Genomic DNA, 17,500 nt, shown 5'->3' with positions numbered 1-17,500 from the left:
TTACCTGGGGCTCTGATGGTCTCACAGAGTCTAATCGCCATCTTTCAGTGTGAACGAGAACCCTAGGACGCTTTTGCTGTTTTCCTTTTGATACCGTGAAGTAACAGACTCCGAGTTAAGAAGTTATTTGACAGAGACATTGAAGCTGAGTGATGGCGCTTGTTTCTCAGCGGGCTTGTTTCCCTGTAGTAGACTGATGCGGAATTTTCTAGCTTAACCTTTGAGGTAGTGAGTAAAAAGTGTATGTGGTCAGATTTATTTGAATTAAAATGGAAAAGACCTGTATAAACGTGACGGATGGATCAAACGTTAACGCTGCCTCTGCAGACTTTGAGTGAGAACAGTTGTTGCAGAATTTCTCACGGGGCTTCTGCCTGTTGATTTATGACTTTGTTTTAACCTAACAGCGCAAGTTGGTTCCTCTCGGTGCTGTGGTGCTGCGGTGCTGCGTTTATACTATGTGAGAGCTGAAAGGTTTTTTGTTGTTGTTGTTTTTTTTTTTTTTTTTTTTTTTTTAATCAATAACCCCCAGCATTTGGACTCATGGTCTTGCATGTGCTGTGCTGTGTCCTTAGATCCTTGGGTGCTAAAAAATTGATTCTCTTACTAAGGACCTTACCACCCTGCCGCTGAGATCCTTGTCTGGTATCATATAATGGTAGGGAATGGGACAGTATCTTTAATAAGTGCGAGAAGTCTGAAATAGAATATCTGTCCATAGTATGAATGTTTCTTTCCGTTGGAACTCCAAATGGTTTGAATTGGAAAAGTTGGTGACTGCAGATAAGGCGGGGCTGGAGAGATGGCTCAGAAGTCAAGGGCCGGCCCTTTCTACCCTGTTAGTGACTGGGTCTCAGCACTGATGCTGGGCAACTCCCAGCCACTTGCAACGCCAAGAGGATCTGCCACCCTCGCCAGCCCTTCTTTGGTGCTTTTACACTGGTGTGGTATATCTTCACTCAGACACGCACACGCTAATAACAGTCAGTAAAAATCCTAATGAAGAAAAATGTGAGTTAGCATGGTCTTGTGACCTTCTGTGTGGCTTCCCTCGAATACAGCTGATGGTCGTATGCAGAGGTCTTCCTAGTGCTGAGATTGGTCAAACCTTATGATAAATGAAAAGCAATGATTGCTAATGGGAGAGATTACAAATTTTGAAATCACAAGTTCACTTTTTATAAATCTAAAGTCTGGGGAATTTTAGTCGAATGGAAACAGGTCTGCACACACATATCAGAGGCTGTTTCTAAATACTTTGTAGAAATCCACCTTACAAAATTGAATTTTAAATTATCCATAGAAATCAGTGCATGAGATTTATATTTTAAAAATTGTACTTACCAAGAAATCCCATTTACTTATAAGTATCATACAGATCAACAGGAAATGCGTCTTCATCGTATTTTATTTTAAAATTGATATAATATTGTTACTATCACTGGCTAATTGGTATGTAAGTATACACTGAGGATTAAGGAAACAAACTGTTTGTCAATGTAGCGGATGAGGTCAGACGGTCAAGACTAGAAACAGGCCTACTTAATGATGTCATTAGTAAGGGAGCGGAAAATATGTCGGGTGTCTTGTTGAGTCCCATTAAGGCCACGTTGTTTGGCAAGCAAATGACAGAACCATGCAGAATCAGGCAAAGAAACTGAGCAGTGAAGCTGTTCAACACAAACTCACTGCACAGTCATTCAATGTTGAGAGTATACTTGTGTTCTCTGTTAACATTTGAAATAATTACACATTAGGTTTCAGAATTAACTTTAAGTGTGTTTCTAAGAGCACTTTGAAGTTTATCTCTGAATGATTTACATCACCTCCTTTTGACTATGAACCTTGTCAGAAGAAAACGGAAAATAACTCATATGAAGATACCATGAGGTTGTGGGTTCTTATGCCATGTGGGGTGTACAGTTCAAAACACGTTGTCTCAGGATCACACTTCTCCTTTTCATGCTGTGGGCCGGGACTGAGCTCTTGTGTTAATTTCAGTGGCTTACCAAAACTTCCAGTCGTCTGGATCTGGTTCGGTTCTGTTTCATGGAGTAAACTGGTTGTTGATTTCTGCTAGATCCAAACGGTGTGCATGCACACTGGGGGCCTGCTTTGCCTCAGAGCTACACCCACAACCTGAGCAATGTGTGTTAGAGCTTTTAACCTTGAAAAAGCATCTTCTAAACTCAGATTTCTGGTTTGTCTGTGAGGAATACTGCAGTCATCTCTGCGTTAAGCACCGGATCAAAACAGAACTATGTTCCCGTGAGAGAACCTCTGGAAAATTGTTTCCCCTCTTGTTTAAACAACAACAAACTACACAGCATATAAATGACCCGTCGCACGTGGCTTGTTTAGAATTACTGAAGGTTATTATCATTTTCATGTTGAGTCTGAAAGAGTTAAGTTGTTCATGTTAGCTGTAATTCCTGAAAGTGACACACACACACAAACCCATAATACATACATATTATCATAAAGTAATAAAATGAGCACTACACCTTTAAAGAAAAATGAAAGTTGCATATTTTGCTTTAAAGAAAGGTGGAAGAAGGGGGGTGTGAAAATGGTTAGAGTGTGAATGGTGTTCATTAAATTCTGAGGCAAAACATTGAAGCGATGTTTCTGTAAAACCATTATAATAAGCACACCTGATTTTGTTTGTTTGTTTTTTTGAGACAGGGTTTCTCTGTAGCTTTGGAGCCTGCCCTGGAACTAGCTCTTGCAGACCAGGCTGTCCTCAAACTCAGAGATCTTGCTGGGATTAAAGGCATGCACCACCACCGCCCTGGCAGCACACCTGATTTCTGTCCAACACCACAATGATTTAATGAAGCTTTATGGATCATGAAAACATGGGTCTATTGAACTTTTCTTAGGCTGGGTGTGACCCAAGCCTTTAATCCCAGCTCTTGGAATCAGAGGCAGGCAGGATCTCTGTGAGTTCGAGACCAGCCTGGTCTACAGAGCGAGTTCCAGGACAACCAGGGCTATAGTAATACGAGCGGCGGGGCTGCGTTCCCCAACACCCCAGCCGCCTGCTAGCTCATGCCCGAAATAACAACACACAAACTGTATTCGTTTAAACACTGCTTGGCCCATTTCTATCTAGCCTCTTCTAGGCTAACTCTCACACCTGGACTAGCCCATTTCTAATCATCTGTGTTGCACCCCAAGGTGCGCTTACCAGGGAGATTCTAGCCTGCATCCATCCTGTGTCGGAGCTTCATCGCGTGTGTCTTCCCGGGAGCGGGGAGCATGGCGTCTCTCTGAGGCGTCTGCTCCCGAGAGGAGAGCTGTGGAGTCTGAGCTCACTTCCTCTTCCTCCCAGCATTCTGTTCTGTTTACTCCACCTACCTATGATTTAACCTATGAGGGCCAGCCAAGCAGTTTCTTTATTTTTTTAACCAATGACCTTCCTCCATTACAGGGCTGTTAGACAACAAACCAATAAGGATAGATCTTTCCTAGTGTATACACACTGAGTGCTTTTCTTCTGGTGAGATTCACTTAGGTGTCCTGTCATAGGAACCGGGGTCTGTGTCTGTTCCCTCCCGAGTTCTGTTTGCTCTCAATGCCTTACTCAGCTGGCTTTCAGGTCTCGGATAGAAGCTTCACCTGGCCCAGGAGCTCAGAATGGTGAATGTAGTCCCTGTATGGCATGGAGACAAGAAGATGCCTCTGGAAGTGTCTGCCCTAGGTTAGAAATCTAGATCTGTAGATGATGCCAGCAAAGAGATTCTTCTCTTGGGAATTTTTCCTTATTTGTAAAATGTGTCCAAGATAGTAATTCACAGTGTTATAATAATTACATTAGTATTCATAGACGCTCCATTTTAGTGGACATTTTGAGATTTGTAAGAGCAATTATTTAATATTTGAAAAAAGTAGACATAGTCCTTTGAATGTAGGGAATGTTACTGCTTCTTTACCCAAAGCCGGGGCAGGGGCTTAATTATACTTGCCTTGTATGGTCTTATTCACTTCCTGTTTCAGTTCCTGTTATGTGGGGTTACCTTTAATTTTGTACAATTACTTTAAAAATAAAATACTTGACCTGTCCCCCAAGAATAGAAAATGTATTCTTAATTTTTCATGATTGGGTGAATGCTTTTGAAATAAATTTCCTTGGGAGACTTGCCAGACTAATAGTATATGAAAGTAAAAGGTATGACTTGGAATAAAGAGGAGGAAGAGAAATCTGTTTCAGTGTGATAGAAATGCTAGGAACCCTGTTGGTTGGTTACGTTTGGACTGCTAAAGACAGGTTTATTTTGTGGATGTGTCCTCTCTATTTAAGACAGTGAAAAGTAATTGTTCGTGTAGGTTCTTGTCTAAAGTGGCGTCACAATACTCCACAGTAAATGCATCAAAACCCTATCCCATTGTGCTTTTAACAAGAAAGAATTTTTTTTTGAAAAAAACTTGGAATTGTATACATTGCAAAGAATATATTTGTGTGTGTGTATTTTATACATATAACAATATTTCATTAAGCTGCTTCTTTAGGCAAATGAAAATTGCATGTTTTTTCATGCATGATAAAGGTTAAATCAAAGTCTCACAGTATTTAGACTCAGTGAACTTTCGTTTACTATTCAAAATCTATTTATCTTGAATACTCCGAATTGTAATTTGCAGTAAGTCTTTTGTACTTGCTGTTTTTATGTTGCAGTGTCTGAGAAGACCCCTTTGCCTAGTTTTCAGTGGTGTGCTTGTCATAGAGAAAACCAGCAATAATTATGGAAGCAGTAAAGCCAAGACTTTCTTGGAGACCTTGTTTGCTAATCCATATTCTTTGCTAATGCCCTTTGGGGGAAAAAAAAAAACCCACATACATGGTTTTCAATTTCATTGTCTTTTTCCAATGGCACACTAGGAGTTTTACAATTCCTCTGCCTTGAATCATTATATTCACTATGGGTTGGACAATATGTTGGAGAATGTGTTTTTAACTGTATCTTGATCAATAAGAACGTGTAAGTAATAGAAACTGTTGCTGCAGACTCTTTCATCCTCAGATAAAAAGACTTTGTGTGTCTAGAGGAATCAAAGTGCTGGTTGCCGGGGAGATGCATCTGTGTATCCTGCTGCTTCCTAGGTGGTTGTTTTATTGAGGTAATCGCTGGCATTACTTCTGGCATGTGTATTCTCACCCACGGTGTTCTCTCTGCTGCTGTTCTCACGAATGAGATAAGAGTCAGCAGGTTTTAGTCCGCAAGTGTTTGCATGAACTTAAACCAAGTTTTTGGTCGTGATTTCCTGAGGATGTGTCAATGTATGGTTCAAATTCTGTAGCAATTGTATATTGAGAAATACTGTAGAAGTCCCTAAATTTTAGTTAACTAAGTTGATCATAAATTCCCTTACCCTGATAAAACAAACCACATGTCTGTAGAGTCCGCAGTTGGGAGACTATGTCTAGTTTACATGTACAAGCCTACTGAATTTCATCCAAATTCTGCTTCTCTCCCTTCTTCTCTCCCTCTCACTCTTGTTTTTGGTTTGGGTTTTTGAGCCAGGGTTTCTCTGTGTAGCCCTGGCTGCCCCGAGTCTCACTCTGTAGACCAGGTTTATCTCAAACTCAGAGATTCACCTGCTTCATCTGCCTCCAAAGTGCCTGGATTAAACACATTTGCTACCACTAACTGTTCTGTTTTAATGTCTTAAACTATGAAGACTGATTTTGCAATATCTTAATAATTTTGAATTTATTAAATATCATAAACATACAATACATAAAAGACTGTTCCTATAACAGTGAAATAAAATGTTTTGGAGAGACATTCTAGGGTGACTACAACATGAATGACCCTTAAGAACGTTTATAGCATGGATAATCCTTAAAAGCTCTGAGCTCCATGGAAGAAGGCAGAAACAAAAATAAATGAATATCTTCAAAAACAAATATACAGATCCAGAAAGAATATTAATGTTGCCTGGGACTGTGCAGGGTTAGGTTTAGAATAAAGTTACCAGAAACGAACAAAATAGTCTTTTAGAAATTATTTATATGTGTGCCCAGAGACCATAAATGGGCTTTGGATCTCTTGAGGCTGGAGTTACAGGCATTGTGCCACCTAATATGAGTGATAGGATCCAAAGTCCTCCAGTTTTTCAGCAGAGCAGTGAAGGCTTGTAACCTCCGAGCCATCTTTCCAACCAAAAAGCATCCTACACAAAACAAAAACACACAATGCCAGAGGAGGAATGTTGACAATCCAGTACAGCCTTCGAGTTTAGAAAAAGAAAAGGCAGGAGCCATCGTGGATGAGATCAGATTTTTTTGCAATGCACAGTGGTTTATATTACCTGAGCTTCAATTCTCATTTTCCCATTGGATGGCATTGAACATCATTTTGTGTGCCTAGTTGCCAATTTTAAACCTTTACTGTTCTAAATTCAGTTTTATTATTCCTCCCATTGTGTGTGTGTTGTGTAGAGCACACGCATGTGTGCATGCATATGACACTGCACTTGCATGGAAGTCAGAGGGCAGCTGTGGACAGTTCGTGCTCTCCTCCATCTGAGGCTCTGTAGATAGACCTCGGGTGATCAGGCTTGCAATGACCTTCCTCATGGCTAAAATTTTTAAACCATTCCCCTCATTTTGTAATTGAAATACAATTGAACTTGCTTCTTAAAGTTTGGCAGGGTCTCTGTTAATTACTGTTGTGTCTTTTGTCGGTTATAGATGTGGGGATTTTTCTCATTTGTGAGTTATCTTTTCATCTTCCTAACAGGGCCATTCACATAACTAAGTTTTAAATTTAGATTTAAGTCGATTTACCAAGTCTGTAAAGTTGTTACTTATTTTTAAATCTTAGCTGACCTGTGCCCGAGAATCTGTGCCCAACCTGTGGCTCTGAATGCCTTCCCTGGTTTGTTTTCATGTAAACACTTAGAAGTTTGTGTTTTACATTTATAACACTGGGTTAATCTGTTACCTAGACTCTGCTTTAGATTTTAACAGGTTCTTTTCTCCTAGTTAGTCTTTGGCAGAACTTTTAGAAAGGATAATTATTCTAGAAGATTACTTCAAGGGGTTTGTTTTTTGCTTCTTTCTGCTGATGTGATTGGTTTGATTTATCCCAGCCTGCACCACTCCCCAGCACAGATTTAACACAGTGTAGAGCAGTGACTGGATGCTGTTTAATATTTACCCAAGTCCGTATTTGATTTTTGAGAGTATGACTTGAAAGTAATTTTTTTCTTTCACTCTTTGGTTGGCTAGCCTATCTTCCTGCTTGCTTAGAAGATAGTTTATTCCTACTACTTATTACAAACACACATTAATAATTATAAATCTCACGTTTAAGTTTTAGAATTTCTTACCTATCACGTTTTCGAAAACTAATAAAATACTTGGACTAAACTTTGAATGACTTTGTATAACTATTACTTTGCATCTGCTTGTTATATCAGGATATAATAAAAACTTGTGGTGCATTATATTGTCTTTGATCAGTACATTTTTCTTGCATCTTGCTCAGTGACGTATTTACCTCTTTAAAACAGTGGAGGTAGATGCTGCATAAATAAAATCTTTTATTCTTAAATTTTAGTGTGCTTTTGAAAAACCTGTTCTTACTTTTGTCAAATTAGTTCTCCCTGTGTTTCTATTGATACCAATAATCTGCTACCAACCAGATTTTATTACTTTTAATTAATTATTAATTTTAAATTACTCTTCTATTTTTAAAAGTTTTTATTTCCTTATTTATGTGTTTTGCCTGAATATTTATCTATATTCCATATGTGTGAGTTACAAATGCTTGTAAGCTGTCGTGTGACTTCTGGGAATTGAACCTTGGCCCTCTGGAGGAGCAACCAGCACTCCTGACCACTAGGCTATCCCTCCAGTCCTGATTGTTACTGCATTTTGAAGAAAGTTTACTTTGATATTATGGAGCTGGTTCTCTGTTTCCCTCTTTATGTGTCTTCTGGGGATTAAGCTCCTTTGTAAGTCTCAAAGTCTAAAGGCTTTTACCCATGAGCCATCTTGCCTGCCCCACTTACTGCCGTTTTAGACCGACTTCGGACACTTCCTGACTTTTCCATATACGCCATGGAAGGCATTAAACAAGGTACAAAGGAAGCTTATGAGAGGGGTTGTCACGTCCAGCCACTGCAGACATTTATTGTTCAGGGGACGGAAACGTGTGACTGGAACTTGATGATTGGAAGACAATTCACCGTTTTCGTTTGTTATAGAGAGAAATCATTAGTAGTTTTTGTACATTCCCTGAGGGATGAAGGATGGCTTGTGGGAGAGCGATGATATTCTGGTTGCTGAAATATAAAACAGTTGCGTGTGGGAAACGACCCAGAAGATGCTCAGGGTTTTCATTTAAGCTTGTCAGCGGGTCATCTTTTCCTAGTGTGTTTGCCCAGTGAGAGAGAGAGGGGCATTTGGCGATGGAACTTTTTCCAGATTTCCAGTTCTTGGGAACCCCAGAGCAGCCCCCATAAGTGTCTGAGGACAGGAATAGCTCCCACGGGGAGGAGAGAGTGCTGTCCCTGTGACATTGCCTGCAGGCTAGTTCAGCCACCGTGTGCTCACCAAGTTCTGCGGCTCTCGTGTCTGTTTCCCGTGTCTGAACAAAAGTCATGCTCAAACCTTTGAATGTGGTAGGAACTGTGAGCCTCTAAAACGCTGTGTTTTAGAAATGCTAAAAGATAACACAGTGACCGTGGACAGTGCAGCCAGGACTTTACAACCCAGGAGTCTTCATGCTGTTTGCCCTGCCTGCCAGGGGCAAAGCGGTCACTGTTGGGGAGGCCGAGGTTGTTGCACGCCTGGAATCTGCTCTGCTGCATACACAGCAGGCCGTATTTAGTTTACCCGTGTTAACCTTGAGGGGTTTGGTATTCATTTGTGGTCATACCCCATTCTGGGTGCCTTGGGACACATTTCTTCACTTCTCTAAGCCATACTAAAGTATACTGGCAACCGCCTCATGAGATTAAATGTAAAATGAAAAAGAAAATGTCTGTGTAAGGCTTAGTGGTGGATATTCATGGATTTTACTCTTTTTTTTTTTTTTTTTTTTTCTCCGCTGTGACTTGGCCTTTGCTCATTCATTGTTTGGGTTGGTTTTGCATGACTCTTTGAGCTATAGCTGTTGAGTGCCCTAGAATTACAACCAGAAACCCTAAAACTCCGCTCCACTGGCATCCTTAGGCATCAACCTTCCCCTGTAGAAGCTCCCCTGTTAACCCTTATGACATTGGTGGTGTGAAGATGTGCTAACACATCTGGAGACACTTAAGACAGTTTTTCTTTGTGCTGGGTAGTTTTATGTCAGTTTGAACCAAGCTAGTCATTGCAGATGAGGGAGCCTCAATTCAGGGAATGCCTCGATAAGATCAGGCTATAGGGGCTGGAGAAATGGCTCAATGGTTAAGAGGTTTAATTCCCCAGCAACCACATGGTGGCTCACAACCACCCCTAATGAGATATGGTGCCTCTTCTGACCTGCAGGTATATATGCAGGCAGAACACTATATATAATGAATAAACGAATCTTAAAAAAAAAAAAAAGAAAGAAAGACAAGGCTATAGACAAACATGCCTCTTGTTTTCTTAATTAGTGACATGGTTTCTGGGGGGCCAGCCCTTTGTGGGCTTTCTGTAAGAAAGCAGACTGAGCAAGCCATGAGGAGCAAACCAATAAAGCAGCACCCCTCCATGGCTTCTGCGTGAGCTACTGCCTCCAGGTTCCTGCCCTGTTTGAGTTTCTGTCCTGATTTCCTTTGGTGAAAAGTGATGTGGAACTGTAAGTCGAACAAACCCTTTCCTCCCCAAGTTGCTTCTAGTCTTGGTGTTTCATTGCAGTAATAGAAACCTTAACTAAGACAACTCTTCCTCCTTTCTTCTCCTCCCTTCTCCTCTCCTCCTCTACTTTTCTTCTTTCTACTTCTGCCTCAACCTCTTGGACCACCCACATCTGCTAAGATAATTCCTAACACATTCAAGGGTTTCCTCTTAAGAATATTGGATAGCATTATTTTGTTCCATCTTCGTGTCCTTTATTGGACTTGGTTGTTGATGCTAATTGGGAAGGTGCTTGCTTTGGTGTAGAGAATACCCAGTCTGTACTGGGACAAGAGAGAATGAGAGGGTCTGAGTCTCAACAATCAGGGAACTGTCCCTCAAACCCTGAATAATAAACAAGTGACTGCATGAGCAAGATGATTTCCAGTAGTAATAGACATGATGAGAACAATGTCATGTCTGAGAGGTCTGGGAATACTTCAAAAATGAGACTTTAATTTTTTTATTATATTGATTATGATAAGGGTTTTTTAAAAAAACTGTGACTGTTTTTGACATGCATACAAGGTATTTTGATCATCCTCCACACACATCTCTCCCCCCCCCCCCCCCCCATCCCTTCAGGAGAAAATGCCTTACCTAAAGTCAGAATGAAAAGAAGGAATAAGTGATTTACAGGACAATGCTTGGGAGTGTTGGGGGTGGGGAAAGCTGTGGAAGGGCCTCAGTTGTGAAGGGGCTGGGTCTGGTTCAGAAAGGGAAAGACAACACTAGCCCAGATGCTCAGCATGCACTTGGCAGGTTAGGAGGTGTGGGTTGCCCTACCCCTGACTCTGCTGATAGAACTTGGAGAAGGAATTTGGTCTTTGTAAGATTTTAGGTGATGTTGCTGGTGTTCTGAAGCCAAATGAATCAATTCCAAGGGGACTTTAAGGCCAGTGAGAGCACTTTAGGATACACTGTCAGTGCAAGACAAGCCAGTGGAGGCCCAGAGGTGTGAAGCAGACTGATTGACGTATTGGGAAACGATTCCGACTATTGTGGGAAGAATGGATTCTAAGGGAAAGGAGAGACAGCAGGAGATGTACCAGCACGTGAGAGGATGACTGAATTATCCAGACGGCAACAGAGGATCTGGAGCAAGGAACATAGGTTCAAGATGGGATTTAGACCAAAAGCCTGTGGGATTGGGTGACAGATTGCAAGTAAGCAGAAGAGGCGAAAAGGAATCAAATTGGGCTTAGGAGTTTTGCTTGCATTAACTGAAGGGTTAATGGGATTCATTCACAGATTTAGGGAGAGGTTTGTGTAAAAATGGACATGGGGATGAAAATTAATTTGGGGGTTATATACAATTGGAGACACACATGGTACATCCAAGTGAGATCATCATGAGATTTGGGGACAATAAGGAAGAGCTCAATAGACAAGTATGGGTTGCAGATGTGAATTTGAGAGCCATGCACACGTAGATAGCGTTTAAAACCATGGGGATTGTTGAAGTCATTTGGGAATACAGATTTGAACAGAGACTAGATAAGTACAGAAAACGGACAGTAGGGTCTCTGTCATGGCGAGTACAGCAGCCGAGAGTATGGTAGTGGAGACAGGTGTGACAGAGAAGAAGGAGGAAGGCAGTGGATTGTGCTTTCAACAAAAAGCCCCCCCCCGAAGGGTCCCTAGTAGAGAGCTTGAACAGCCATGAAATGGAGCTTGGATTGTTTGGCTTAGACCTGGGAATGCAATTAGTGCCCTTGACAAGACAAATGTCAGCTGAGTCATTGTGGCAGTTCGCCTTCTGTTGCCTTTCCTTCTTGCCTGTCAAAGCCACGTTGACAGTCCTTCCAGTGGGAAATTCGTCTTGCTCTTTGCTGTTCATGATTCTCCCCAGGACTTAACCATAGAACAAATTTTAACTAAATCTGATCTCCTCTCACTACACCTGGATGGAGAAATGTTAACTTTGAGAAGAGATCAGTCCTCAGTGTATTATGAAGAGGCATAGGTTTTGGGTCTCAGAAACACTGCCAGTTCTTTGCAATGAGGGATTCACTACCTGCACTGGGAGACACATGCTTGCTAGCAGCTTGTGCTGGGCAGGTGGAAGCATTGTTGCATTTGGGTTTTGGTTTTGGACTGCACTGATTCAAAGGCTGTTGTCTTGAGTTGTATTTCCATGCCCGTGTCTTTAATGGCAAAGCTAAATCTGCAAGAACATTAGGCAGCATAATAAAGCAGAGATGCTACTTCATTGAGCTGAGAAACTCCCCCAAGGAGCTGCTGAATCTCAGATGGCTTTCTCACTTTTTCTCTGAAATGAAGAAGAGACATTTGATTTTAATTCTGTCATTTTGCTGAGTGTCTGTTTCTTCTTCATCTTTTAGGGGTCTCAGTTTTGACTGTCCTGGAGTTAGGATCCTGCTGGACACAGGATTTGAAGTGTTGTAGAGAAGATGGAAAGAACAGTGTTAGTTGTAGGATGCCAGGAGAAATATGAGTTCAACTGATGTTTTGGTATTTTAAAAATGTATCGTTGGGTGTGGTGATTAGTTAGACTTCCTTTAGAATCACCTGAAGTACTTCTGAATGTGTCTGTGTTTCCAGAACGGTTCAGCTGTGGAAGGAGGGCCCACACTGATTGTGGACAGTACCATCCCAGAGGCTGGGGACCCAGACAAAGTTACCAGACATGAATACTGGTGTTCATCTCTCTCCTTGACTCCATGAGTGTGGGAAGACACAATGTGACCAGCCCCTCTGCTGCCACAGCTAGTACCACTTTCTCTGCGGTGCCTGCACCCTGATGGATCCTCAGGCTTAGGGCCCAAATAAACCCGTCTTTCCTTCCCTTGATTCTGTTAGGTGTTTTAGCACAGAAAAGTGATATGCTAGGTATTTGGAATTAGAGCTTCCCTTGTGAAAATCATTACGTAGTACAATAATTTGGGCCGCTGGAATAACTCAGCTGGTAGAAGCACTTGCTGCCACACTGGTATGAGTTCAAGCCGCAGGATTTACTTAGTTGAAAGGCGAGAACTGACTCCTAAAAGCTGACCTCTGTGGCGTGTTTGTGTCTCCCTACCTCTTCTTAAGTAAATAAATGTAATTTTTTCAAAATCAAAAGAAATAATTCCATAGTGACTTACTATGGTGTGCTAATTTTAAGGATTAATTTTCCATCTAGTCTGGGGCACTTTTTTTTGGTCTCAGATACATTTTTATTTCTTTTGTACATTCTTTTATCCCTGAGATTTGCCAAGGAGAGCTGCTCTGATGATTGAGCAGAGGGAACTGCACTATGCCACTGGTAAAGAAGAGCTATCGTGAAAACCGCTCAGTATTCTTCTTTAGAAGCTTTGGGGCACAGCTGGGAATTAACCCTGTAGTGGAACTCATTTCTAATTGCTGAGTGCCATGAATTTGATCCTGAGCATCAAAATTAGTCAGCCAGTGGGTTGTGGGACTGTATTGATAATAATTATCATCTTGAGATTTATGTTTATTATTTTTAATTATTATGTGTGTGTCCATGAGTTCAAGTGCCCATGAAACAATTAAGAAGAGGCTGTTTGATGCCCTGAGATTGGAGTTAATGGGTTGTAAGATGCCAGATCTGAATGAGAACCCAGCTCAGGTTCTCTGCAAGAGCAACAGATGCTCTTCACGGTCATACCATCTCTTCAGATATGAAACTATAATTTCAGTACACTACCGGAAACTAGGGTCTGGGGAGATGATCAGCAATGAAAGTACCTGCTGGTGACTCTTAAAGGTTGGGGTTCAGATCTCCAGAATCATATATGAAATGTGGGGAGGGCACAGTGGCCTTTCTGTAATCCCAACCCCAGGAAACAGAGGCAGGGATCCCAAGAAAAAGCTGATTATAAAGACGGCACAAATGAGGGGTCCTGCCTCAGTAATGATGTGGTAGGAGCAATGGAGGAACATTCCCGCCTTCAACCTTGGGTCTCTGTGCAGAGACCCGTGTGTGCATCTGCATCTGTATGTTCACACCCACACATGCAAACATGCCTGCATATGAACACCTCACAAGATAAATGGTAATAAAGACTCGCATTTGTAGATGGTAGTTATTAAATGCCTGTGTCTGGCTGTTTTCTCTCTCTTCTTTCCCTCCCCATCTTTCTCCCTTCCTTCTCCATGACTAGAATTTTCTGCATTTAGATAGCCTATAATCTATAGTTAGGTATTGTTTTACTTGGCTTGGGTGACATTCAGTTCTTCTGCCGATTCATGTCATGTCGTCAAAACATGAACACTGGGAGAAGTCAGCAGGTTAAACCAAAAAGCACTTGAAATTTTCTGCTGATAAATGAAAGGTCATGTAAGTTAAAGTATTGAAGCTATTTAAGATTCAGGCCAAATCCAGGCCTCCTCCTGGTGTTCTTTTCATAGATCAGACTGTGGAGGATGGAGTAAGTGAACCGGAGAGACACACCCTCATTTTGTGAATGGGTCCCCTTTGGAGCCAGCACTAACTGACAGGACGCGCTCAGCCTAGGAAGTTCTACATTGAGTGGGGAGGGTGGTATATGTATCTTGTGTGGTTCTTACACTTTCTCAGGAAACATGGACTTAAAGTTTATATTTTTCCTGAAAGAAAATAGTTTTCTTCCTCCCAAAGCAAATAGTTTTTGAAGTGCTGTTTTTATGTGTAAAACATTTTACTACACATACGATTGTGCACTGCCAGCATGCCTGCTGCCCGCAGAGACCCGGGAACGGTGTCACAGCTCCCGGAACTAGAGTTCCAGGTGGTTGCTAGCTGCCCTGTGAATGTTGGAAATGGATCCCAGGTCTTTTGGAAGAGCAGCCAGTGCTCGGAATCTTGGAACTCGTTCTCTGGCCCTGCAATCATTTATTATTTATTTTAAAATAATATATTTAAACTTTTAAAGTTAATTTTATTTAAATATTTAAAAAATGATTAGTTACAGGTTTTCCCCCACATTTTATTGTTTTAAAGCTCATCACACCTGCCATTTGGTTCTGTAGGAGTTGTTTTTAGGGTGCCCAAGTAGCCCCATTGTCCTTTTGACACTGAAACAATTCATTAGTATAATTATTTGTGAAAGTTCATTACAGCCAATTTGGAATTTACAAAATAATCGTGTTACTCTTCTTGTTGTGGCAAAACACCTATGGAAGCGACTTAAGGAAGTATGGTTCATCATGGCAGGGAGGGGAGGCCATGGCATCCTTGGTCAGTCAGGAGGGGGATGTGATCTTGCAGGCTCCAGCTCTCCTTGCTTTTTTTTTTTTTTTATTTCATTTGGTTTCTCCTCCCAGCCCTTGGGATGGCACCATCCATAGAAGGATGGGTCTTCCTTCCTCGGATAAATCTTTCTGGAAACACTTTCACAGGCCTACCCATAGGTCTGTCTCTCAGGCAGTCCTACACTTGATCTTATTTTTAAGCAAAACACCAAGAAGTTATTCCTCATAGGTGATTTTAAGTCTACCCATGCTAACTGTGAATATTAACCAATTACAAGTCTATCCCCGTGTCAGCCTGACAATCAAACCTTGTTTAAGCCATAACCCACACTCATGGTCTTCAAAGGCTCGTGGCCGTCTCATAACACAAAAGGCATTTAGTTCATTTGTAAGAATCTCAAAAATAGGGGCTGGAGAGATGGCTCAGTGGTTAAGAACATTGTCTACTCTTCCAAAGGTCCTGAGTTCAATTTCCAGCAACCACATGGTGGCTCACAATCATCTGTAATGAGGTCTGGTGCCCTCTTCTGGCCTGCAGACGTACACACAGACAGAATATTGTATAATAATAAATAAATAAATAAATAAATATTTTTTTTAAAAAAAGAATCCCAATAATATTAACAGTTCTAGCATTGTCCAAAAGTCCAAAGTGTCTTATGGGACCCAGTAAAAAATAGGAAAATTATTGCGAGATTTAGAGATCCAGTTGCATATGCTGCATCTGTTCAAAGAAAGAAGTTCTGTGTACATGTTTGGAAGCAGAGGGTAAACTAAGATAGACTATAATGGACAGATCAGGTTTATCTGGATTGAGAGGTAGGGCATACTAGAGTGGAAAGAATGGCAGACTCGGGAGCCTTTGTGAGGTATATAGTACTGTAAGTAGTCCATCCTGAGACATTGTTAATGTAGCCGCATCAAAGACCAGAAATGGTACTCTTAATGTGTTAGGAATGACAATTTGCTAAACTGCATGAAGACCAGTATAGATTCTGTTGTCTTCTTCTAAAAGTGTATATTCATTATACGTAGATGGCTCTGGTTTTCATCAGGACGGTTTCATACATGCATAGAATGGCATTCGCACTTGGCCCTCCCCTCCCTTCCTCTCCTCTTTCCCCTCTCCTTGTCGTCACCGCCATTCCCATAGATAGTTGTTTCTACTTTTAGGTCATGTGCAGAGAAATGATTCTGTGTATCCGTATAAAAGCTGGGGTCCACAAATGAGTGGAAACAGGCATTATTTGTCTCTCCAAGTCAGAATTCACTTAATGTTAAAATCTTCTGTTGCGTATCAGTTTTATTACAAGTGACATAATTCCGGTCCTATAGCCGAATGAAATTCTGTTATGTGTACATATACCTGTTTTCTTTATGCATTCCTCTTGATGGACACTTAACATGATTTCACAGTGTGGCTCTTGCGCAGTAACTCTCCTAGGGGAAGGATCTCTATGATGTGTTGACTTACTGTCCTTTGAACAAACACCTGGGAGGGGCACGCTGGGTCACACAGTCCGTCGTCTGCTGTCTTTTTTTCCCCAGAAGCTTTGTCCAGATTTCCAAAGTGGTTTGACCAGTTTACAGTCATACTTCCTGCTTGTAAGGGCTCCTTGTCCTGCGCATCTTAGCATCGTTTATTCTTACTTTTATTAATATCCACTATTCTGAGTAGGAGAGTCTTATTGTACTTTAGATTGTTTACCTGATGACTACTGATGAACATTTTCATGTGCTTATTGGCTATTTATACTTCATGTCTCTTAATTAACAAATTCTGATTTTTCCCGGATTTGAAAATAATCTAAATTTAGACTTGGGAGTTTTATAAGATTAGATAATACTAGAAAGCTTCTTTGAAGATATTTTATTTTCCGGGTTTTCTTTTTACTCCAGGAGGAAACCAAAAGCGAAGGCGCCCCTTCCTCCTGCTGAGACGAAGGGCATGGGTGTTTCTTCTTCTGAGGAGCCTGGAGAATCGACTGCTGTCATCGCAGAACGAAATGAAAATATGGTAGATAAAGACATTGACCTCTCGGTGGTCCTGCCTGGAGACATTCTCAAATCCACTACTGTTCCTGGCAGGTATGCTGCCGTCACTAAAATACCATGACCCCACTTTCTTCTGCCACCACTGAAACCTCTGTGACTTATGTCTTCATTGTTTTTTTCCTCTGACAAAATATATCTGCTGTTATTCAGTTGTTACTGTTTTTTTTAAAGTAAGTGCTAAAATAGTAAATCTCTCACAGCGTTTTAATATCAAGGCTATGTATTCTTAATTCAGTGATTAAGATTTGGGATTTTTACACATCTCGTTCTCTGTTAATATGTGTTAAAAGTAAGCCTGCCCTGATATTCCATTTGCAAGTCGAGGCTCGAAAGCCAAAGCCTGCAGCACACAGTCCTTCCCTCTATTTTCCCTTCCTGTTTCTTCTTCAGGCTGCTGCTGCTTGGATGGAGGAGTTACTTTGCTTA

The 17,500-nt window shown here is 41.2% G+C and overlaps 1 protein-coding gene across 6 annotated transcripts in view; it reads left to right on the top strand.

The window, feature by feature from the left end:
* Positions 1 to 17,500, top strand: part of Cobll1 (cordon-bleu WH2 repeat protein like 1) — a 141,617-nt gene that overhangs the window by 68,546 nt on the left and 55,571 nt on the right. For all 6 annotated transcript variants that reach the window (XM_041631522.1, XM_041631525.1, XM_041631521.1 and 3 more), the window contains exon 2: positions 16,919 to 17,107. In XM_041631522.1, the coding sequence (XP_041487456.1) occupies positions 16,919 to 17,107 (189 nt within the window). The remainder of the gene's footprint in view (positions 1 to 16,918; positions 17,108 to 17,500) is intronic.

Source organism: Microtus oregoni, unplaced genomic scaffold, assembly GCF_018167655.1.
Source record: "Microtus oregoni isolate MIOR12 unplaced genomic scaffold, Mior012 000037F_ref0000500, whole genome shotgun sequence".
Taxonomy (NCBI): Eukaryota; Metazoa; Chordata; class Mammalia; order Rodentia; family Cricetidae; genus Microtus; species Microtus oregoni.
Note: the sequence above shows the minus strand (reverse complement) of the source record. Positions and strands in the feature narration are given on the sequence as shown.